Raw genomic sequence first — 16,887 nt, 5'->3', positions numbered from 1 at the left:
CATAACACAAGCACCCAAACACTCGCAAGTGTGTATATGATGGTGGTTTCCGAAAAATAAGTTCATAAGGGGACTTATGATTGAGGTTAGGTGAAGGGATGTGGTTAATTAATCAAGTGGTTGTGAGAATGCATTCACCCCAAAAAGAGATGGGAAGATTAGCTTGAAAACGTAAGCACCGATCTATATTAAGAAGATGACAATGTTTACGCTCGGCAACGCCATTTTGTTGAGGTGTATCCACACATGTGCACTCATGAACAATGCCTTGATCATGGAAAAAGGTTTGAAGTGGAGTGAATAGAAATTCTCTACCATTATCAGTGCACACGTGCTTAACAGTGCAATTGAATTGATTTTTAACCATGGCGCAAAAATTCATAAGGCAAGAGAAAGTATCAGATTTCATGTGCATAAGATAGACCTATGTAGCACGTGAGTAGTCATCCACGATTGTTAAAAAATAATGTGCACCAGAAAGTGAAACTGTAGGATAACCACCCCATATATCACAATAAATCCGATTAAAACAAAATGTGTTCTTATTTGTATTTAAAGAAAAAGGTAAACGAGTGTGCTTCACTTTAGCACAAACATCACAAGGCAAATGAAAAGAAGAAATAGTTAAGGTTTTTGGAATACATGAGATAGAAGGGTGACCAAGACGTTGATGCCAAAGAGTAGTGTCAGAAACATGTTGAGAGTGGAAAATTGAGGCAGAGGGAGGTTTATAGTGGTAAAGCACATCCCGTACTTCACACGTTCCAATCAGCCTCCTCGTTGATAGGTATTGAAAGACACAAAAGGTGGGAAAAAATATAACAACACAATTGAGATCCTTGGTAAGTTTGCTGATGGATAATAAATTAAATTTAAATAAAGGAACATAAAGAATATAAGAAAGAGAGAAAGTAGGAGAAAATCGCATAGTGCCGATATGAGTTACAAAAACAATGTCACCATTTGGAAGCTTAATGGGGCATGGCTGATTGCGAAGCTGAATATTATCCACAAAAGACAAATTAGAAGTCATGTGATCAGAGACACCTAAATTAACAATCCATTTAGTGTTAGAAAAAGAAGTAGAATGACAAAAGGCAAGGTTACCGGCAAAATTGGCAGAGTTGGTGTTCAAAGACGATAAAAGATCTAGTTAATGGTATTGTTCACTAGTGAGATCAAGGATAGCAATCTCAGAAGAGGTTGAAGAACCTGTGACAGTATTTGTAGCCATTGAAGAACCAGATGCTTCCATAACGGCAGATCAGTTCAGATGAATCAAACCACCGAATCAGGTCAAATCTTATCTTTATGGCAACCAAAAATAAATTGCTGCTTCGCCAAACTGAGAGAGTCAACTGAGACGAGACTTCACCGGACTGAGATAATGCTGGAGATGATGATGTCGAAGAACTGAACTGATACGGGATCGTCGGAGAAGACAGCCAGAGTAGCTGGTTGCAAAGGATGAAGACGACGTCGGGAACTGAGAACAATCGAAAGACGGAGAGATAATGAACCAACAAACACAGGAGATGTTGGAAACTTTGAAGTCAGAGACAATGGGTTCAGCGTGTCTGAGAGACGGTAGCACCGAGCAAAACTGAACAGGAGACGACGTCTTCTAAAAGACGCCAGAAAGAAGAGCTGAGAAAGAGAGGCGGTCACCCGTTAGAATAGAACTAGAGACAACAACGACGTCAGAGAAGTGGCCGAAGAAGCCGAGAGATAGCCAGAAACCACCGGAAAATCAAGAACCTACTGCTCGCATGCGAGGCGCCAGAAAAGATGAAGAGGCTAAGACAGCTACTGCCGATAAATCAAGAAGGCCGCTGGAGGACCAACTGGAGATGTACTGGCCAAAAGATGCTGTAAGCACTAAGCATGACATAAAGCAGAGAGAGTAGGGAGCGATGCCGAAACGAATAAGCTAGAGAAGCCAGAAAAGATGACCGAAAAATAAAGAATGAAAAACAGCGAGCACTGGAGACGAGAAATCGAAGAGCTGATAGAGACAGATGGAAAACAGAGATGCAGCCAAGGACTACATGCATGCGAGAGCTGCGACAATAACACGCTGAAGAAGACAATTATACCACTGAAAAGAAACAGAGAGAAACGGGAGGCGTAAGGACGAACTGGAAGGCGGAGAGCTGTCGGAGAAGACGAATGGAGAAACACTGAGATGTCGAGAGATATCCAGATAAAATAATAAAAGAACGATGAGCCAAGAGAGAGCCTGTGATGACTATGAGCGTCGGGGAGGAACCAGTTGGAGACAACGAACAGGATGAGAGCCTGAAAGAGGCAGTATGCCAGTGACGAGGACGAGTCGACGACGACGAGAGAAGCAGAGAGACCCGAGAGATGCTGTCGAAACTGGGAATAGAGAGGGACTAAGAGAGAGACCGTCAGAGCTACTGAACAAACCACCAGAGTTACTGCAGAAGACACACCAGCCAAGAAGAGAAAGCTAGAGAGGGTGACGACAAGAAAGAGAGGGCGATGCAAAAGAAGGTGACGGTAAGAAAGACCAGCAATAGTACGGGCAGCACGACAAGAAAGAAAAGAAAAAATTAGGTTTGCTCTAATACCATGTTAAATTATGAATGAAGGACTTTTCCTCTATATTGATTATTGAATATTACAAGGGTGTATATATACATGAGAGAAAGGAAAAAATGGAAAGAGAAAAATGGAAAGTATATTTTGCTAAGATGGAAAGTGTATATTTCTCTAATAACTTTTATTGTTATTTTTTTGAAATTTTAAGAATTGTATGAATATTTTATTTTTAATTACTTTTAAGTTCACATGGTAATTTTATTTTTATTTTTATTTAAAATTGTATATAATATGTAAGATTCAATTCACAAAACTTAATTATGAATATTAAAGTATTGTAACAATAGGTTGCCAAAATGACTAAAAATTTTAAAAATCTAATTTTATATTTTATGAAAACAATTGAAAATTAAGAAATGATACAGAAAACCAACAATAAATGAACTCATTGTCATAATCTAACAACTCATAGTCATAATCTAACATAGTTTGTGTTAAGGGTGAACTGTGGGCTAATGCCAGGAATTGAAGCATGGTGTTTGATATTTTTTTGTGCCTTATATTTATTTTTTCAAACTTTTAGTTATAAATTAAACATGAGATGCAAAAAATCTCAATGAAACTTTTTACAATTTTTTGACAAATAGGTCTCACTTGCATTAAAAATATTAATGCAGTATAGCAATGTGGCATTCTATACAAGGTTGTATTTAAGACCTCAAATTTAAATTAATTTGAACTTGTGAATTAAATTTCAGACGAAAGATACTAACATTTCCTGATATTTGGCAAAAAAACACTAATCTTTCTTGAGATTTCGAAAACCCTATGAACCTCCCTTGAAGTTTCAGAACTCTCACAGACCTCTCCAGACATTTGAATTTTATAACACTTACAATCCTCAAAACTCTTATGCTTTTAAAAAATACAAGAAGATATTGACATCTCTTTAGAAAACCTCATAAGAGATTTGTGGAATTCTTGAAATTGCAGAGGAAGTTCTTGGGATCGTTAAAATCTCAAAGTAAATTAGTTTTTTTTTTTTTCCCCAAATCTCAAAAAAGGTAAATGTCCTGTATTTATGTAAAAATAAATTCAAACCCTAAATCCATCCTCCTAAATATAAATAATTCTTTTTCCTCACTTGCAAGACACCATTTTGTAGCCAAGTAGTAGATTATTATTATACATGCAAGTTAGCTACATCAAGAGGCCTCACTTTATAGTGTAATCTTTCTTTTCACCAATTCAAACAATGCATCATATTTCCAATTGATTAGTAAGTCATTGTGGTTGTGGTGCATGGTCCATGCAGATCAGTCCAAGCCCCCAATATTAGCCTATTCCTAAACCCTAACCGACCCATTTGGCACGCCCCCCTTCAAAAAAGTGAAGGGGTTCCTTTATGGAATGCTGAATCACACTCTCACTTCCATTTGGATTTCAAATGGGTCATGTTTCATAAATATTAAAAGCAAAAACACAAAAGCAACGGTTGCTTTCTGCAACACTTCGCAACTCAACACTCACTTTGAACAAACAAACCCTAAGAAAAGAAACCCTATTCAAATCTCTTGCTGTACCACTTCTATTCTTTTGTCTACTGGTGGCTGAGCCGCACTGTTCCCATTAATTTTTTCAGTACAAACTACAGAGTTCCTAAAGAAAAAATTGCCTTTAGGATTCTTTAGGTTTTCTTTTTGGATCGTGTTTACTTTTTTTCCCAACCCCCAACCACCCCAACCCCTCACAGTGAGGGGATCCTACCAACCATACTCAATTGCTCATGTTGAAAAAGAAGTACTTTGATGTATGTAATGTTTATGCAATAGATGACGTGAAGATTGTCACAATTATCTATAGTTTTTTTCTTTTTATATATAGTGTTTTGAAGTATAGAGTTTTTAGTCACAATTTAAAATTTACAAAAACTTATTAAATTATTAATCTTTCATTTATTTAAATTCAATATCTAAATCAAAGGTAGCGTCATGGTTTTCTCTGGAATGGTGTTGTTTCAAGTTTCGAGCCGTCATTTGTTAGATCAGATTAAATATTGTGCTCCGAAGGAAATAACTTTTAATGCAATATAAAAGTGCAAATAAAATGCTTTGTCAGTATCTTTTGGCACAAAAAATTGAAAAACCAGATCTAACCAAATTGAATTGAAAAATTAGCTAATATTTTTTTCTATTCAATTCAGGATTTATTGTTTGTTTGGTTATTGGATCCAATCAGTATTTGCGATTAACCTAATCAAACTAAACCAATGTATTGTAAATATATAAATACAGATATAACATCACGTAATATTTTATTAATTTAATTATTTAAATAAAAAACAATTGTATGGCACTAATCCACTCCACCTCCCAATATCCCATGCCTATTCCCAAGTAGCAACTCAACAAGCCACCCTCCTCGGGTCCTAAGGTTGCAGATAAATAAAACTGCTACTCTATAGTTCAACTATAAGAGTTCATTCATGCTCATTCATTATATAAATTAATAATTTTCCAATCCAATTTTGCAACTCCTTTAACAAATGAGTCAAACTAAGCATTAGTGAGGTCATTTTATTTCGTGACATGAGTAACTTGGTTATAGAATGAAATTAGGACGCTTATTAAACTCAAAAATCCGTAACATAAATTTAGTGATAGAGTCAATAATCAAGTCCAATAGGCTAGTTTAGTGGAGACAAAATAAATAAATAAATAAATCTCTAAAACAATATTAGTAAGAACCCATTTCATCTTTTTACTCAACAATCTCAAGAATTTCTCAACTCTCAAAGTGAGAAGTTCCAAAGGAACCAAACCATTTGTGAGAATCACCGTAACTCAGCTTGTTACGGGCTTGTGAGCTTGTTCATTTGCATAATAAACAAGTTTGAATAAGTATATTTAAACTCAATCTAAACTCAACTCAAACTCAATCTCAGTTAAAAATTTAATAAACAAGTTTGAGCATAGTAAAGTTTACCCCGAATCAATCCGTTTGCAGCCTTACCCCCGCTCCTAAAATTGAGGACCTACTTATGTACCGCATTATTCATAGCCTTGCAATTTATCTCATTACTTAAAGTTGAAACAGTAAGGAAATTGGATGGTCTTGCCCATAAATATTATCAAAATTTCAATTTCCATTCATGGTTGCATGCATTTCCTCTGCTTTCATCAAAGCCTTGGTCAGTTTGCAACCATTTTAGGCTTCCATTTGGAACATCTTAAAAAATATGTACTTTCTCAACAAAAAAACACTTTTTATGAGTACTTATATTCATAAGTAGTGTTTCATTTACACTTAAATAAATACTTATTTCTAAAAATATATATATTTTTAAAAAAATACTCATTTGAAAAAATATTTACAATAAGTAATCTCAATTTACTTTTAAATAAGCATTTTTTCAAACAAGTATTTTTTTTCCTTCAGACAAATACTTTTCTGTAAATGATTCTAAATGATCCATAAGTAAATGGAAAAATGGTTCTTCTCAATATGAGAGGGGCTTTTCTTATGATAAATCATAAAAAGAATTGGTCTAAAATTTTAAACTGGGTCCAATGATTTGGTTCAGTTAACCATTGAATTCAGTTAAACAAACTTTGATTCTATTAGATGTTTGAGAGGTATGCATAAGCAGCCCCTGTTTTGCCTTTTCTCATGTTGCATATCATGTCTCTCCGATGCATTTTCTATGGAATTGCCAATGCTGCATTATGGACCTCGCAACTTTTGCCTTCTGGAATACAATTTTTTAAGAGAATTAGTGTGGTGTAAGAGATAACAAAAACATACTCAATAGAGATAAATGAAGATTATAACTAAGGACTAATTAATTTACAAGTTCCTACATATATGCTGATTGTAACAAAGACTACATCCCACTGCTAGAGCATGTATACACAAGTGTGGGGGGAAAAAGAGATAAAAGTAGCTGAAAAAAAAGAATCATCGCCAGAGTCTAAGAAATGATTTTTGTGCATGTAAATTAGAAAACCGGAGATCGAGCGGAACTATCGCCAGTTTCGACAGCCCAATTTTAAGAATGGACGGTTGGAATGGACAGGCGACATCCAGCAGACAACCCATTTTCTTAATTAGAAAATCAACGGCTGGCCTCAAAAATGAAATCATATCACACCAGATGAGTCTCTTCTTGAACCTTTCAGACGAGGTCTCTCCTAAGGCACACACACATAGGAGTACTGGTTGTCTGGAATGTGAAAGTAACGCGGGGAGCAGAAAATTGTCATGGAAGCCTTTAAGTTCATATTGAGTGTGTATGTATCTTCTCAAGCATCTATCTTCATTGTCACTGGACAGGCGATTTAGGTGCTTCTGGAGATTCTTCTCAAGCATCTATCTTCATTGTCACTGGACAGGCGGTTCAGATGCTTCTGGGGATTCCTTAGAACTTTTCACAACAAGGTCATAGTTGATAGAAGCCAGCTGAGACAAGTTCTGAAAATACAAGAAGATGCACAAGTTGGTTTATTATCTATTAAGGTGGACGTGAGCCACTGCAAGAATCGTTCGAATGAAGGAACTAGCTCATTCTCAATGAAGGATATATCCCCCCAAAACCCAACTGTCCACTAATGATTCGTCTATGATAATGATCTTGAACAATATTATTCATGAAGTCTCAAAAGAAGAAACTTCAGAATATACCAAGGATGCAGCATACACTCATTGGAAAAGCCATGTACAATGGATGATTGAGAATATTTCACTTCCACTTGATATCCGAAACTTTGTAATCAAAACAGAGAAATCGTAAGTGCAGCAAGACTCACCTTAAACGAGAAATTACTAAATGAGTACATCACGTCAAGGGGTGGAGCAGCACTGAAGTCTGCCAAATTACAACATGCATCACCCTGTTTTGCACACAACTGTTAGAAGGCAAAATAAAGATGCATCTTGGGCTGTGAACAGATCAGATTTAGAATGAATGCATGTATATATATAAATCCCATAATATGTGTTGTAAATTAACTTGGAATTGCACAGCGGAATTTAAACAAAACAATAATGAAGAACAAGTAAAGAACACACACGCAGTATATCTGAAAGCAAGAATAACAACACGAAATACGTGGTTCGGCAATGCCTACATCCACGGGAGCAATCAGCAAAGGTTTTCACTATAAGAATGTCAAATAACACAATACAATACAATACAATGATATTTTCACTCTCTGAATATACCCAGAATGGTATATTTATAAACACTTTGGAGGTTTCACTCTAAACACCCAACCATATTAACATTCACATTCAAAATTTGAAATCAGCCTCACTGCCTCGAGGCAAACAATTGACTAATTGGGCCAATCAGTCGATTGTTTCAAACAGAATATAATTGTATGAATTCTGGATCAAACCGTTGACTGATTTGGCCAAACAGTTGATGGTTTGCTGCTGATCCTCAACACAAGTGACTTTCAACTATGTTTTCTTCCTTATTTATGCACTCTATCTAGTATATGAGCCACAAAAACACAACAATTTCCACCTTGGCGAGTATATGCCCCTTAGGAGAACCTGAAAACATAGCTCGTTGATCCACCTTGACCTTGGAACGTTAGGTTGGGTCTATCTCCCTTCTAACACTTGGAGACATGAAGTAAGTCCAAGCAATGTTTGAACTTTTCAGTAGTAACCGGTTTTGTCAAAATGTCCGCTGCGTTTTTAGATGTGTAAACCTTCTCCAATACAAGTTCACTTGAAATATTCAATTCTCAGATCCTGTGGAACCTTACATCAATATGCTTGGTTCTAAGATGGTACATTTGATTCTTAGCTAAGTAGATAGCGTTCTGATTGTCACAACATAGCACAACCCCACTTTACTGTATACCCAGCTCTTTGACCAAACCAGTAGGCCATAAGGCTTCCTTTGCAGCTTCGACAACTGCCATATATTCAGATTCAGTTGTAGACAATGCCACCAAGGATTGTACCATAGACCTCTGACATATAGGTCCTCCCACAAGGGTAAAGACATAACCCGTTGTAGACCTTCTGTCATCCATATCCCCAGCATAATCAGCATCAACAAACCCCACAATTGATGGACTATCCTATTGCTTGCCAAACATGATGCCATAACTAGAAATACCACGTAAGTATCTAAAAATCCATTTGACGGCTTCCCAGTGCTATCTACTCGAATTAGAGAGAAACTTACTCACCACACTCACTATATGTGCCAAGTCTAGTTTTGTACACACAATGGCATACATTAAACTCTCCACGGCGCTAGCATAGTGGACCTTTGACATGTCCCTGATATCATTATCCGTACTTGGGCATTCAGTAGTAGACAATTTAAAGCGACTCGCTAGAGGTATACCTACCAATTTAGCATCGGCCATGTTGAACCTTTCCAATACCTTCTCCACATAACCGCCCTGAGATAACCACAACCTCCCTGCATTTCTGTCCTGGCGAATCTCCATCACAAGTATCTTCTTGGCTGGACCAAGATCTTTTATGTCAAACTCTTTATGCAACAAATCCTTTAACTGATTTACCTCAATTAAATCCTTCGCAACTATTAAGTGTCATTGACATACAGCAATAAGAAAATAAAAGAACCATCATCAAGTTTATTCATATACAAGCAACAGTCATACTCACATCTTCTACAACCTATCCTGATCATATAGGAATCAAATCTTTTGTATCACTGCCTTGGAGACAGTTTCAGCCCGTAAAAAGACTTTTTCAACTTGCAAACTAAGTGTTCTTGCCCTAGTTCACTGAATACCTCTAGTTATACCATATAAATTTGTTCCTCCAAGTCACCATGGGGAAATGTCGTCTTTACATCCATTTGTTCCAAATGCAGATCATAATGAGCTACTAACCCCAACACTACCCTGATGGATGTGTGTCGAACCACAAGTGAAAATTTATTCCCTTTTTCTGTAAGTACCCCTTTGCAACTAATCGTGCCTTGAATTTATCTCCTTCCTTTTATGAAATTGTTTCCTTCTTCCTATATACCCATTTGCAACCTATTGTCATCTTCCCATTTTGAAACTCCACCAACTCTCAAGTTTGATTCTTATGCAGCGATTCCATTTCCTCAATCATAGTACCCATCCACCTACTTTTCTCCTGGTCGTGCACTGCCTCTTGAAAAGTAATTGAATTATTACAGCTAATAATGAAAGCATAAGATACTAACTCTTCAAACCCATACCTTGGCGGTGGTTTGATAGTGCGTCTAGATCTCCGTATAGGAATATTGTCGATTTGCCGGTTTTCCGAGTTAGAACCCCTTACAACCGGGGAACCAAGATCATTATCATTGCCCTGAGTTTCTAACTCCACCTACACAACATGTTCATTTTTACTCTAGTTTTATGACTCCCTTTTCTCTTCATTATCAATTTAAGTACGTTTCACCATAGCTTTCTCATCAAAAACTACATTCCTAGTGATCACCACCTTGTTTGCCATTGGATACCACAACTTGAACCCATTCACACCCTTTTGATATCCCAAAAATATGCAATGTCTAGACTTTGCGTCAAGCTTCGATCTCTCCTCACTAGACACATGAATATAGGTTGGATAATCGAATACCTTCAATCCGGAATAGTCTACTGCATTTCTTGTTCATACCTCTTTTGCCACTTTCCCCTCTATTGATGCCCTTGGTGATCAGTTTACCAAGAAACAAGTCATACTAACTGCCTCAGCCCAAAAGTTCTTCGATAGCCCTGCATTAAGCCTGAGACACCGAGCACTTTCAGCTAGAGTTTGGTTCATTCTTTCAGCCACACCATTTTGTTGAGGTGTCCGATGAACAGTGAAATGTCTCTTAATGCCCTACTGCTCACAAAACTCCATGAACCTAGAATCAGCGTACTCAGTCCCATTGTCTAACCTGAGGCATTTGATTCTCCTCCCTGCCTGGTTTTCCCCTTCAACTTTCCACAACTTAAACTTGGCAAAAGTATCAGACTTGTGTCGCATGAAGTATACCTAGACTTTCTGTGAGTAGTCATCAATAAAACTCACAAAATAAACATGTCCTCCTCTTGATGCTACTCTAACAGGCCCCCAAACATCCATATGTATATAATCAAGAATACCTTTCGTCCTATGAATTGCTCATTCAAATTTTTCCCTATTTTGTTTCCCAATAACACAAAACTTGCAAAAATTCAGCTTACATGTTTTCATACCTTTCAAGAGTTTCTTCTTATGAAGTTCTTTCATACCATGTGCACCCATATGCCCAAGTCGCATATGCCACAAAACGGTTTCATCAAATTCAAAATCTACGGCTACAACTCCACCTACAACAGTAGTTCCCAGGAGTGTATAAATATTTCCATCTAACTTTTGCCCTTTCATCACTGTCAAAATACCTTTGCACACTTTCATAATCCCACTTTCGGACTTGTAATTGAATCCATTACAATCCAAAGTGTCAAGTGAAATGAGACTCTTCCGTAGGTTCAGTATGTGTCTTAGATTGCTCAAGGTTCTTATAGCACCATCAAACATTTTAATTCTAACACTTCCATTGCCAATGATTTTACAAGAGACATCATCGCCCATAAGAACTGAACTTGAATTTACCAACCTGTAAGTGTTGAACCACTCCTCATTTGGAATCATATGGTAAGAACGTGCTGCATCTAGGATCCATGAGTCTGTGAGGCAATCCAACCCTGATGAAACTGAAAGTACATCACTATCACTGCAAACTGAATTTTCTTCTTGAACTACATTTGCTAATTTTGAAGTCCCTTCATGCTTTTCAGCATTTCCTTTCTTCCATTCCGGACACTCTGGTTTGATGTGCCCCTTTTTACCACACTTATAACACCAGATATCCTTTTTCTTCTTGGATTGAGTTTGGGATTTTTGACTCGATCCATTTCTGAATTTTTTTCTCCCACGATCATGATTACCTTTCACCACAAGTCCTTCTCCGTGTGAATTTTCATCACAGATTTTCATCCTTTGATGAAATCCCAACAAAGCACTTGTCACCTCTTCGAAGTTTAGGGTCTCTTTCCCCCATGTAAGAGTGGTAAATAGGTTCTCATATTTGTGTCACTAGCAAGTAATTCAGTAGCATCAACGCCTGATCATCTTCTTCAAATTTCACATCAACCTACATTAAATCACTGATGATTTGATTAAATGCGTTGATGTGTTGATTCAAGTTTGAACCATCAACTATCTTAAGCCAATAAAGACACTGCTTAAGAAATAATTTGTTAGTAAAGGATTTGGACATGTACCGGCTTTCAAGCTTTTGCCAAACAGCCGCAGGAGAATCTTCGTCCATGACATGATAGAGTACTTCATCAGCCAGACATAATCGTATTGTAGCAATGGCCTTTGCCTCTAATTCTTTCAAATTAGCCTCATCCATACCTTCCGATTGAGCACCATACAAGGCCTTTACCATCCCTTGCTGCACAAGAAAATCTTTCACTCTCCGCAGCCACAAACCGAAATTTTCAATTCCATCAAATTTGACAACATCAAACTTTGCAGATGAAGTGCCCGATGCCATAACAGCAATGCTCTGATACCAATTGTTGTGAATTAACTTGGAATTGCACAGCAAGATTTAAACGCAACAAAATAATGAAGAACAAGTAAAGAGCACACGGGCAATATATCCAAAAGCAAGAATAACAACACGAAGATTTACATGGTTTGACAATGCCTACATCCACGGGAGCAATCGGCAAAGTTTTTCACTATAAGAATGTCAAAGAACGCAATACAATACAATACAATGATCTTTTCACTCTCTGAATATACCCAGAATGGTATATTTATAAACACTTCGGAGGTTTCCCTCCAAACACCCAACCATATTGACGCTCACATTCAAAATTTGAAATCAGTCTTGCTGGCCCAAGCCAAACAGTCCGACTGTTTCAGACGGAATGTAATTTTCTGAATTCTGGATCAAACCGTCAACTGATTTGGCCAAACAGTCGACGGTTTGCTGCTGCTCCTCAGCACAAGTGACTTTCAACTATGTTTTCTTCCTTGTTTATGCACTCCATCAAGTATATGAGCCACAAAAACACAACAATATTTATATCTAGTAAGAATTTAGGGCCTTTCTAATTGTGGAAAGCAGTTTTCATTTTCCATTTCTAGATTTTCAAATAATCACAAAAATGTCACCTTACTTTCAAGCTTTCCAAGATGCATATAAGAAATCTAGAAAACAATAAAACGATAAAATTTTGGTTTCAGATCCTTCTAAGATTTCAGAATATACACATTATGCATCCAAATCTACATGATTTAATAAGGATTCAGGTATAATTAAACTTGTATATGAATCAATGGACTGGATTTTTTGGATCAAATTAAGTGAGGCAAATTTGGTGACCATTCATTTTAGGATCAAGCCATTTGCATTCTTGGATCTACATATTTCATGGGTCATGATCTCATCCACTCACAGCCCTAGCTATCTAAACAGAAATTAACATGAAATGAAAAACAATAAAGCACGTTTTTTTACATCTTCATCGAGTAGATGGCTGAACGATCCGCTGCTGCATGAAATGCTGCATGTTTCTGTCATATCATCGAAGTCACTATCTCCGTAGACATGTCCATCTTCCGGATTCCATATATATCGGCTAGTAAAATAACTTGTGTCATCTTCACCTTCTGCTGATGGTATGAACATGGCCTGCAGGTAGACAAGGGAATTGATCTACATAATTAAGATCTGTGATTCCGTCAAATTATTATTTTAAAAAAATTTTAAAGTACACATATAAATTGACCTTTTGCCTTGCAACCGTATCCCAATTAATATCTTTGAAAAATGGATGCCGCTTCACCTGCCAGAATAAATATGATTTTTCTTAGTTCTATCATCGCTGGAACCTGCAGGAGATAAATCCATTGGCTGTTATAATGCTACCTCTCTGGCCCCTGTTGCCCCTAGCCTTTGAACTGGATTTTCAATAAGCAATCTGAAATGAAGTTATCAGTGTTTTTAGTAACATGGCATGTAGGTGGGTTTCAAATTTCAATGCTTAAAACTACAGGACTTAAATAAGTAGCCAATATATATATATATATCACTGAGTTGATAGCAGTGTTGGTTGTTCAAGGCGGAAATAATATAGTGTCAAACAGCAGTACTCCCCCCTATAAATTTGAAAAATATACACTGGCAAACAAAAGGTGTTGGTGCACAATTAAAAAATTCACATCAACAACTAAAGGAAGAACATAAAGAGAGGTGGCAAAGATAATTTAATAAGTTATTTAATGAAAATTAAGTTGAAAGCTTAAACCTAAAAGTGAAAAATGAGGAAAACACTAAAAGTATGAGATTTCTTGGCAAAAAATTAGAGTCATTGAAGTTAGGAGTCTTAGGATGGCTTTAGAAAAGATGAAAAGTGGAAAATGTATGGACCAGATAACATCCCAATTGAAGTTTGGAAATGTCTCGGGTACAAAAAAGGTATATGGTTAACTAATCTATTCAACACTATTATAAAAACAAAGAGAATGCTGGAGGAATGGAGGAAAAGCATGTTAATACCTATTTACAAAAACAAAGGTGATATACAAAATTGTAATAACTATGACAAAATTAAACTTATGAGTCATACGATGAAACTGTGGGCAAGGATAATTGAACAAAGAATAAGAAAAGAAACAAGGGTCTCAGAGAATCAATTTGGTTTTATGCTTAGGAAATTGACAACAGCAGTTATTTACCTTCTAAAAAGATTAATAGAGAAGTTTAGAGAAATGAAGATGGACTTGCATATGGTTTTAATTGACATAGAGAAAGAATATGATAAAGTACCTAAGGAAGTTCTATTGTGGGCTTCAAAAAAGAAGGGAGTGTGCAGCAGACATATTGATGTCACTAAGCAACCGTATGATAGAGTAAGGATTAGCATTAAGACTGCAGAGGGAGAGTTTCCAATCACAATAGGCCTACATCAAGGTTTTACTTCAAGCCCTTATCTTTTTGTTTTAGCAATTGATGAGCTTAATAGGAATATCCAAAACAAGATCCCATGGTGTATGCTATTTGTAGATGATATTTTTTTTAATTGATGTATGAGTAGGGTAGACTCTTAGTAAGAACTTTGGAGAACAGCCTTAGAGTCTAGAGGTTATAGGATACGTAAAAATAAGACAAAATATATGAATGTAATGTCTACCATATAAGGAAGAATATTGAGTAAAATTAAACTTAATAATTAAGAAATTAACAACATTAATAGATTTAGATATCTTGGATCTATTATGCAAGTGAAGGGGGAAATTGATTAGGATGTACTACATAGAGTTAAAGCAGCTTGGGTAAAACGAAGAAGTGTGTCAAGTGTGTTGTGCAATTGTAGAATAACATCAAAATTAAGAAAAATTCCACCGGACGACTGTAAGACCAATCATGTTTTATAGATCAGAATATTGGGAACCTAAGAAACAACACATTCAAAATGTAAAAGTGATCGAAATGCGCATGCTAAGGTGGATGAGTAGTATAACATTTTAAAGGATAAATAAGGAATGAACATATTCACAATAAGTTTGGCATGACACCAATAGAAGATAAGATAAAAGAGGGATGATTCAGATGATTTGGACATTTGAAACGTCGGCCAAGTAGTGCGCTAGTGTGAGGAGGAGCGAGCTAGTCTTGTAAAAGGTACTAGAAGAGGAAGGGGTAGACCTCAAATAACTTGAAATAAGGTAGTGAGAAAGGATTTAATAGCTCTTAAGTCTTAAGTTAGTCAAAGAAAATGTCCTCAATCGGGTGAATTAGCAAAAAAAAATTCATATACCCAACCCGACGTAATAGGACTTAAGGCTTGTTATTGTTGTTGTTAACTAAAGGAAGAACACGTTTTAAATCTTAAGAGACTAGACAATAAACAAAGACACCCACATACACATACATACACACAGATACACACAATTAGTCTTGAATAATTATAGGAGGAATGCAAATCACTTGGGTACACGAAAAAAGAAAAAAGGATAATATAGCTCACATATTAAAATGTGAGACACAAAAACAAGGCCTAGTAATCCCATGTTCAAACACAACAATTCGAATGAAAGGGTAATTTTTTCTTTATTTTTTCCCCAATAAGCAAGGAATAAACCGTCGACGATTTCAGTCCATACCGATTGTTGATTCGAATGCGTAGCGAAAACACACATACAACTTGAATCCGGAACAAGTAATGTAAGCACCCAACGATGAATATACGGAACAAGCAATCACAATGAGAATAAAGGAAAGCAATAAAATCAAAGACAAAAGAAATTATGTGGTTCGGCACTACGTCCACGGAAGCAAGCGGCTGATTTTCACTATCAGATTGTAAAGCTTACATCAAGGGTTACAAATATAGTTTATATATCAACCCTATGCGCACAGAAGACTTCGAATACATCTAAAACACTCCTGTAGTAATCCTCGGAGGAAAATCCTCTAAAATCTCCTAATCTATTGATCTCCCGATTCAAAATCCATGATCTTCACCAAACGAAACCGTCGACGGTTATCTACCTAGAGTTGTTCCTTCTACAGACCGAAATCGTCGACCAAACCGTTGACCCAACTATCGACGGTTTCTTCCTGTAGCTCAACTACCTTGTTCTTTACTTCACCATGCTTTCTCGGCGCATGCCTTCCACTCAATATGAACCACATCTCCAACAATCTACACTTTAGCGAATATTCACCACTTAAGAGAAATATGAAAGCATAACCCGCTGCTCCACTCGGGACAGTAGATTGGAACCGCCTCCCATCTAGCACCTCGAGACGTTAACCAAGTCAAAGCGATGCTTGAACTTGTCTGTAGTAACAAGAACTCCATCTAGTTGAATACCCAGCTCCTTAAACAATCCTTTAAACCACACTACCAAGTACTCCGACCCAGTTGTTGAAAGTACAACCTGAGACTGTACCCTCGACTTCCAACAAATAGGCCCTCCCACAACATACCCTGTTGTAGACCTCCTATCATCCAAGTCCCCTGTGTAATCTGCATCCTTGGATCTCACAACTAACGGATTACTCTGTTTCCTGTCGAAACACCCCACTGCACTGGCGTAGGGGACCTTTGACATGTCCCGAACATCACCGTCCGTTCTTGGGTACCGAGCAGTAGACAGTTTACATTGATTCGCCAACAATGCACCGGTGACCGATTTTACATTAAGTATGCTAAACCTCTCCAACACCTTCTTCATAAAACCACCTTGAGATAACCGCAATCTCCCTACAATTCTGTCCACAAAGCCACCCTGAGA

General features: G+C 36.9%; 1 protein-coding gene across 1 annotated transcript in view; it reads right to left on the bottom strand.

Annotated features, from left to right (window-relative positions):
• Window positions 1-6,373: 6,373 nt before the first annotated feature.
• LOC131146935 (probable serine/threonine protein kinase IRE) overlaps window positions 6,374-16,887 on the bottom strand; it is a 48,599-nt gene continuing 38,085 nt past the window's right edge. Inside the window, exons 13-17 of the mRNA XM_058096792.1 lie at window positions 13,514-13,565; window positions 13,374-13,430; window positions 13,103-13,276; window positions 7,371-7,454; window positions 6,374-7,035 (exon numbers count right to left, since the gene is read on the bottom strand). Of these exons, the coding sequence (XP_057952775.1) occupies window positions 6,946-7,035; window positions 7,371-7,454; window positions 13,103-13,276; window positions 13,374-13,430; window positions 13,514-13,565 (457 nt within the window). The 3' untranslated portion in view covers window positions 6,374-6,945. The remainder of the gene's footprint in view (window positions 7,036-7,370; window positions 7,455-13,102; window positions 13,277-13,373; window positions 13,431-13,513; window positions 13,566-16,887) is intronic.

Source organism: Malania oleifera, chromosome 13, assembly GCF_029873635.1.
Source record: "Malania oleifera isolate guangnan ecotype guangnan chromosome 13, ASM2987363v1, whole genome shotgun sequence".
NCBI classification, from domain to species: Eukaryota; Viridiplantae; Streptophyta; class Magnoliopsida; order Santalales; family Ximeniaceae; genus Malania; species Malania oleifera.
Note: the sequence above shows the minus strand (reverse complement) of the source record. Positions and strands in the feature narration are given on the sequence as shown.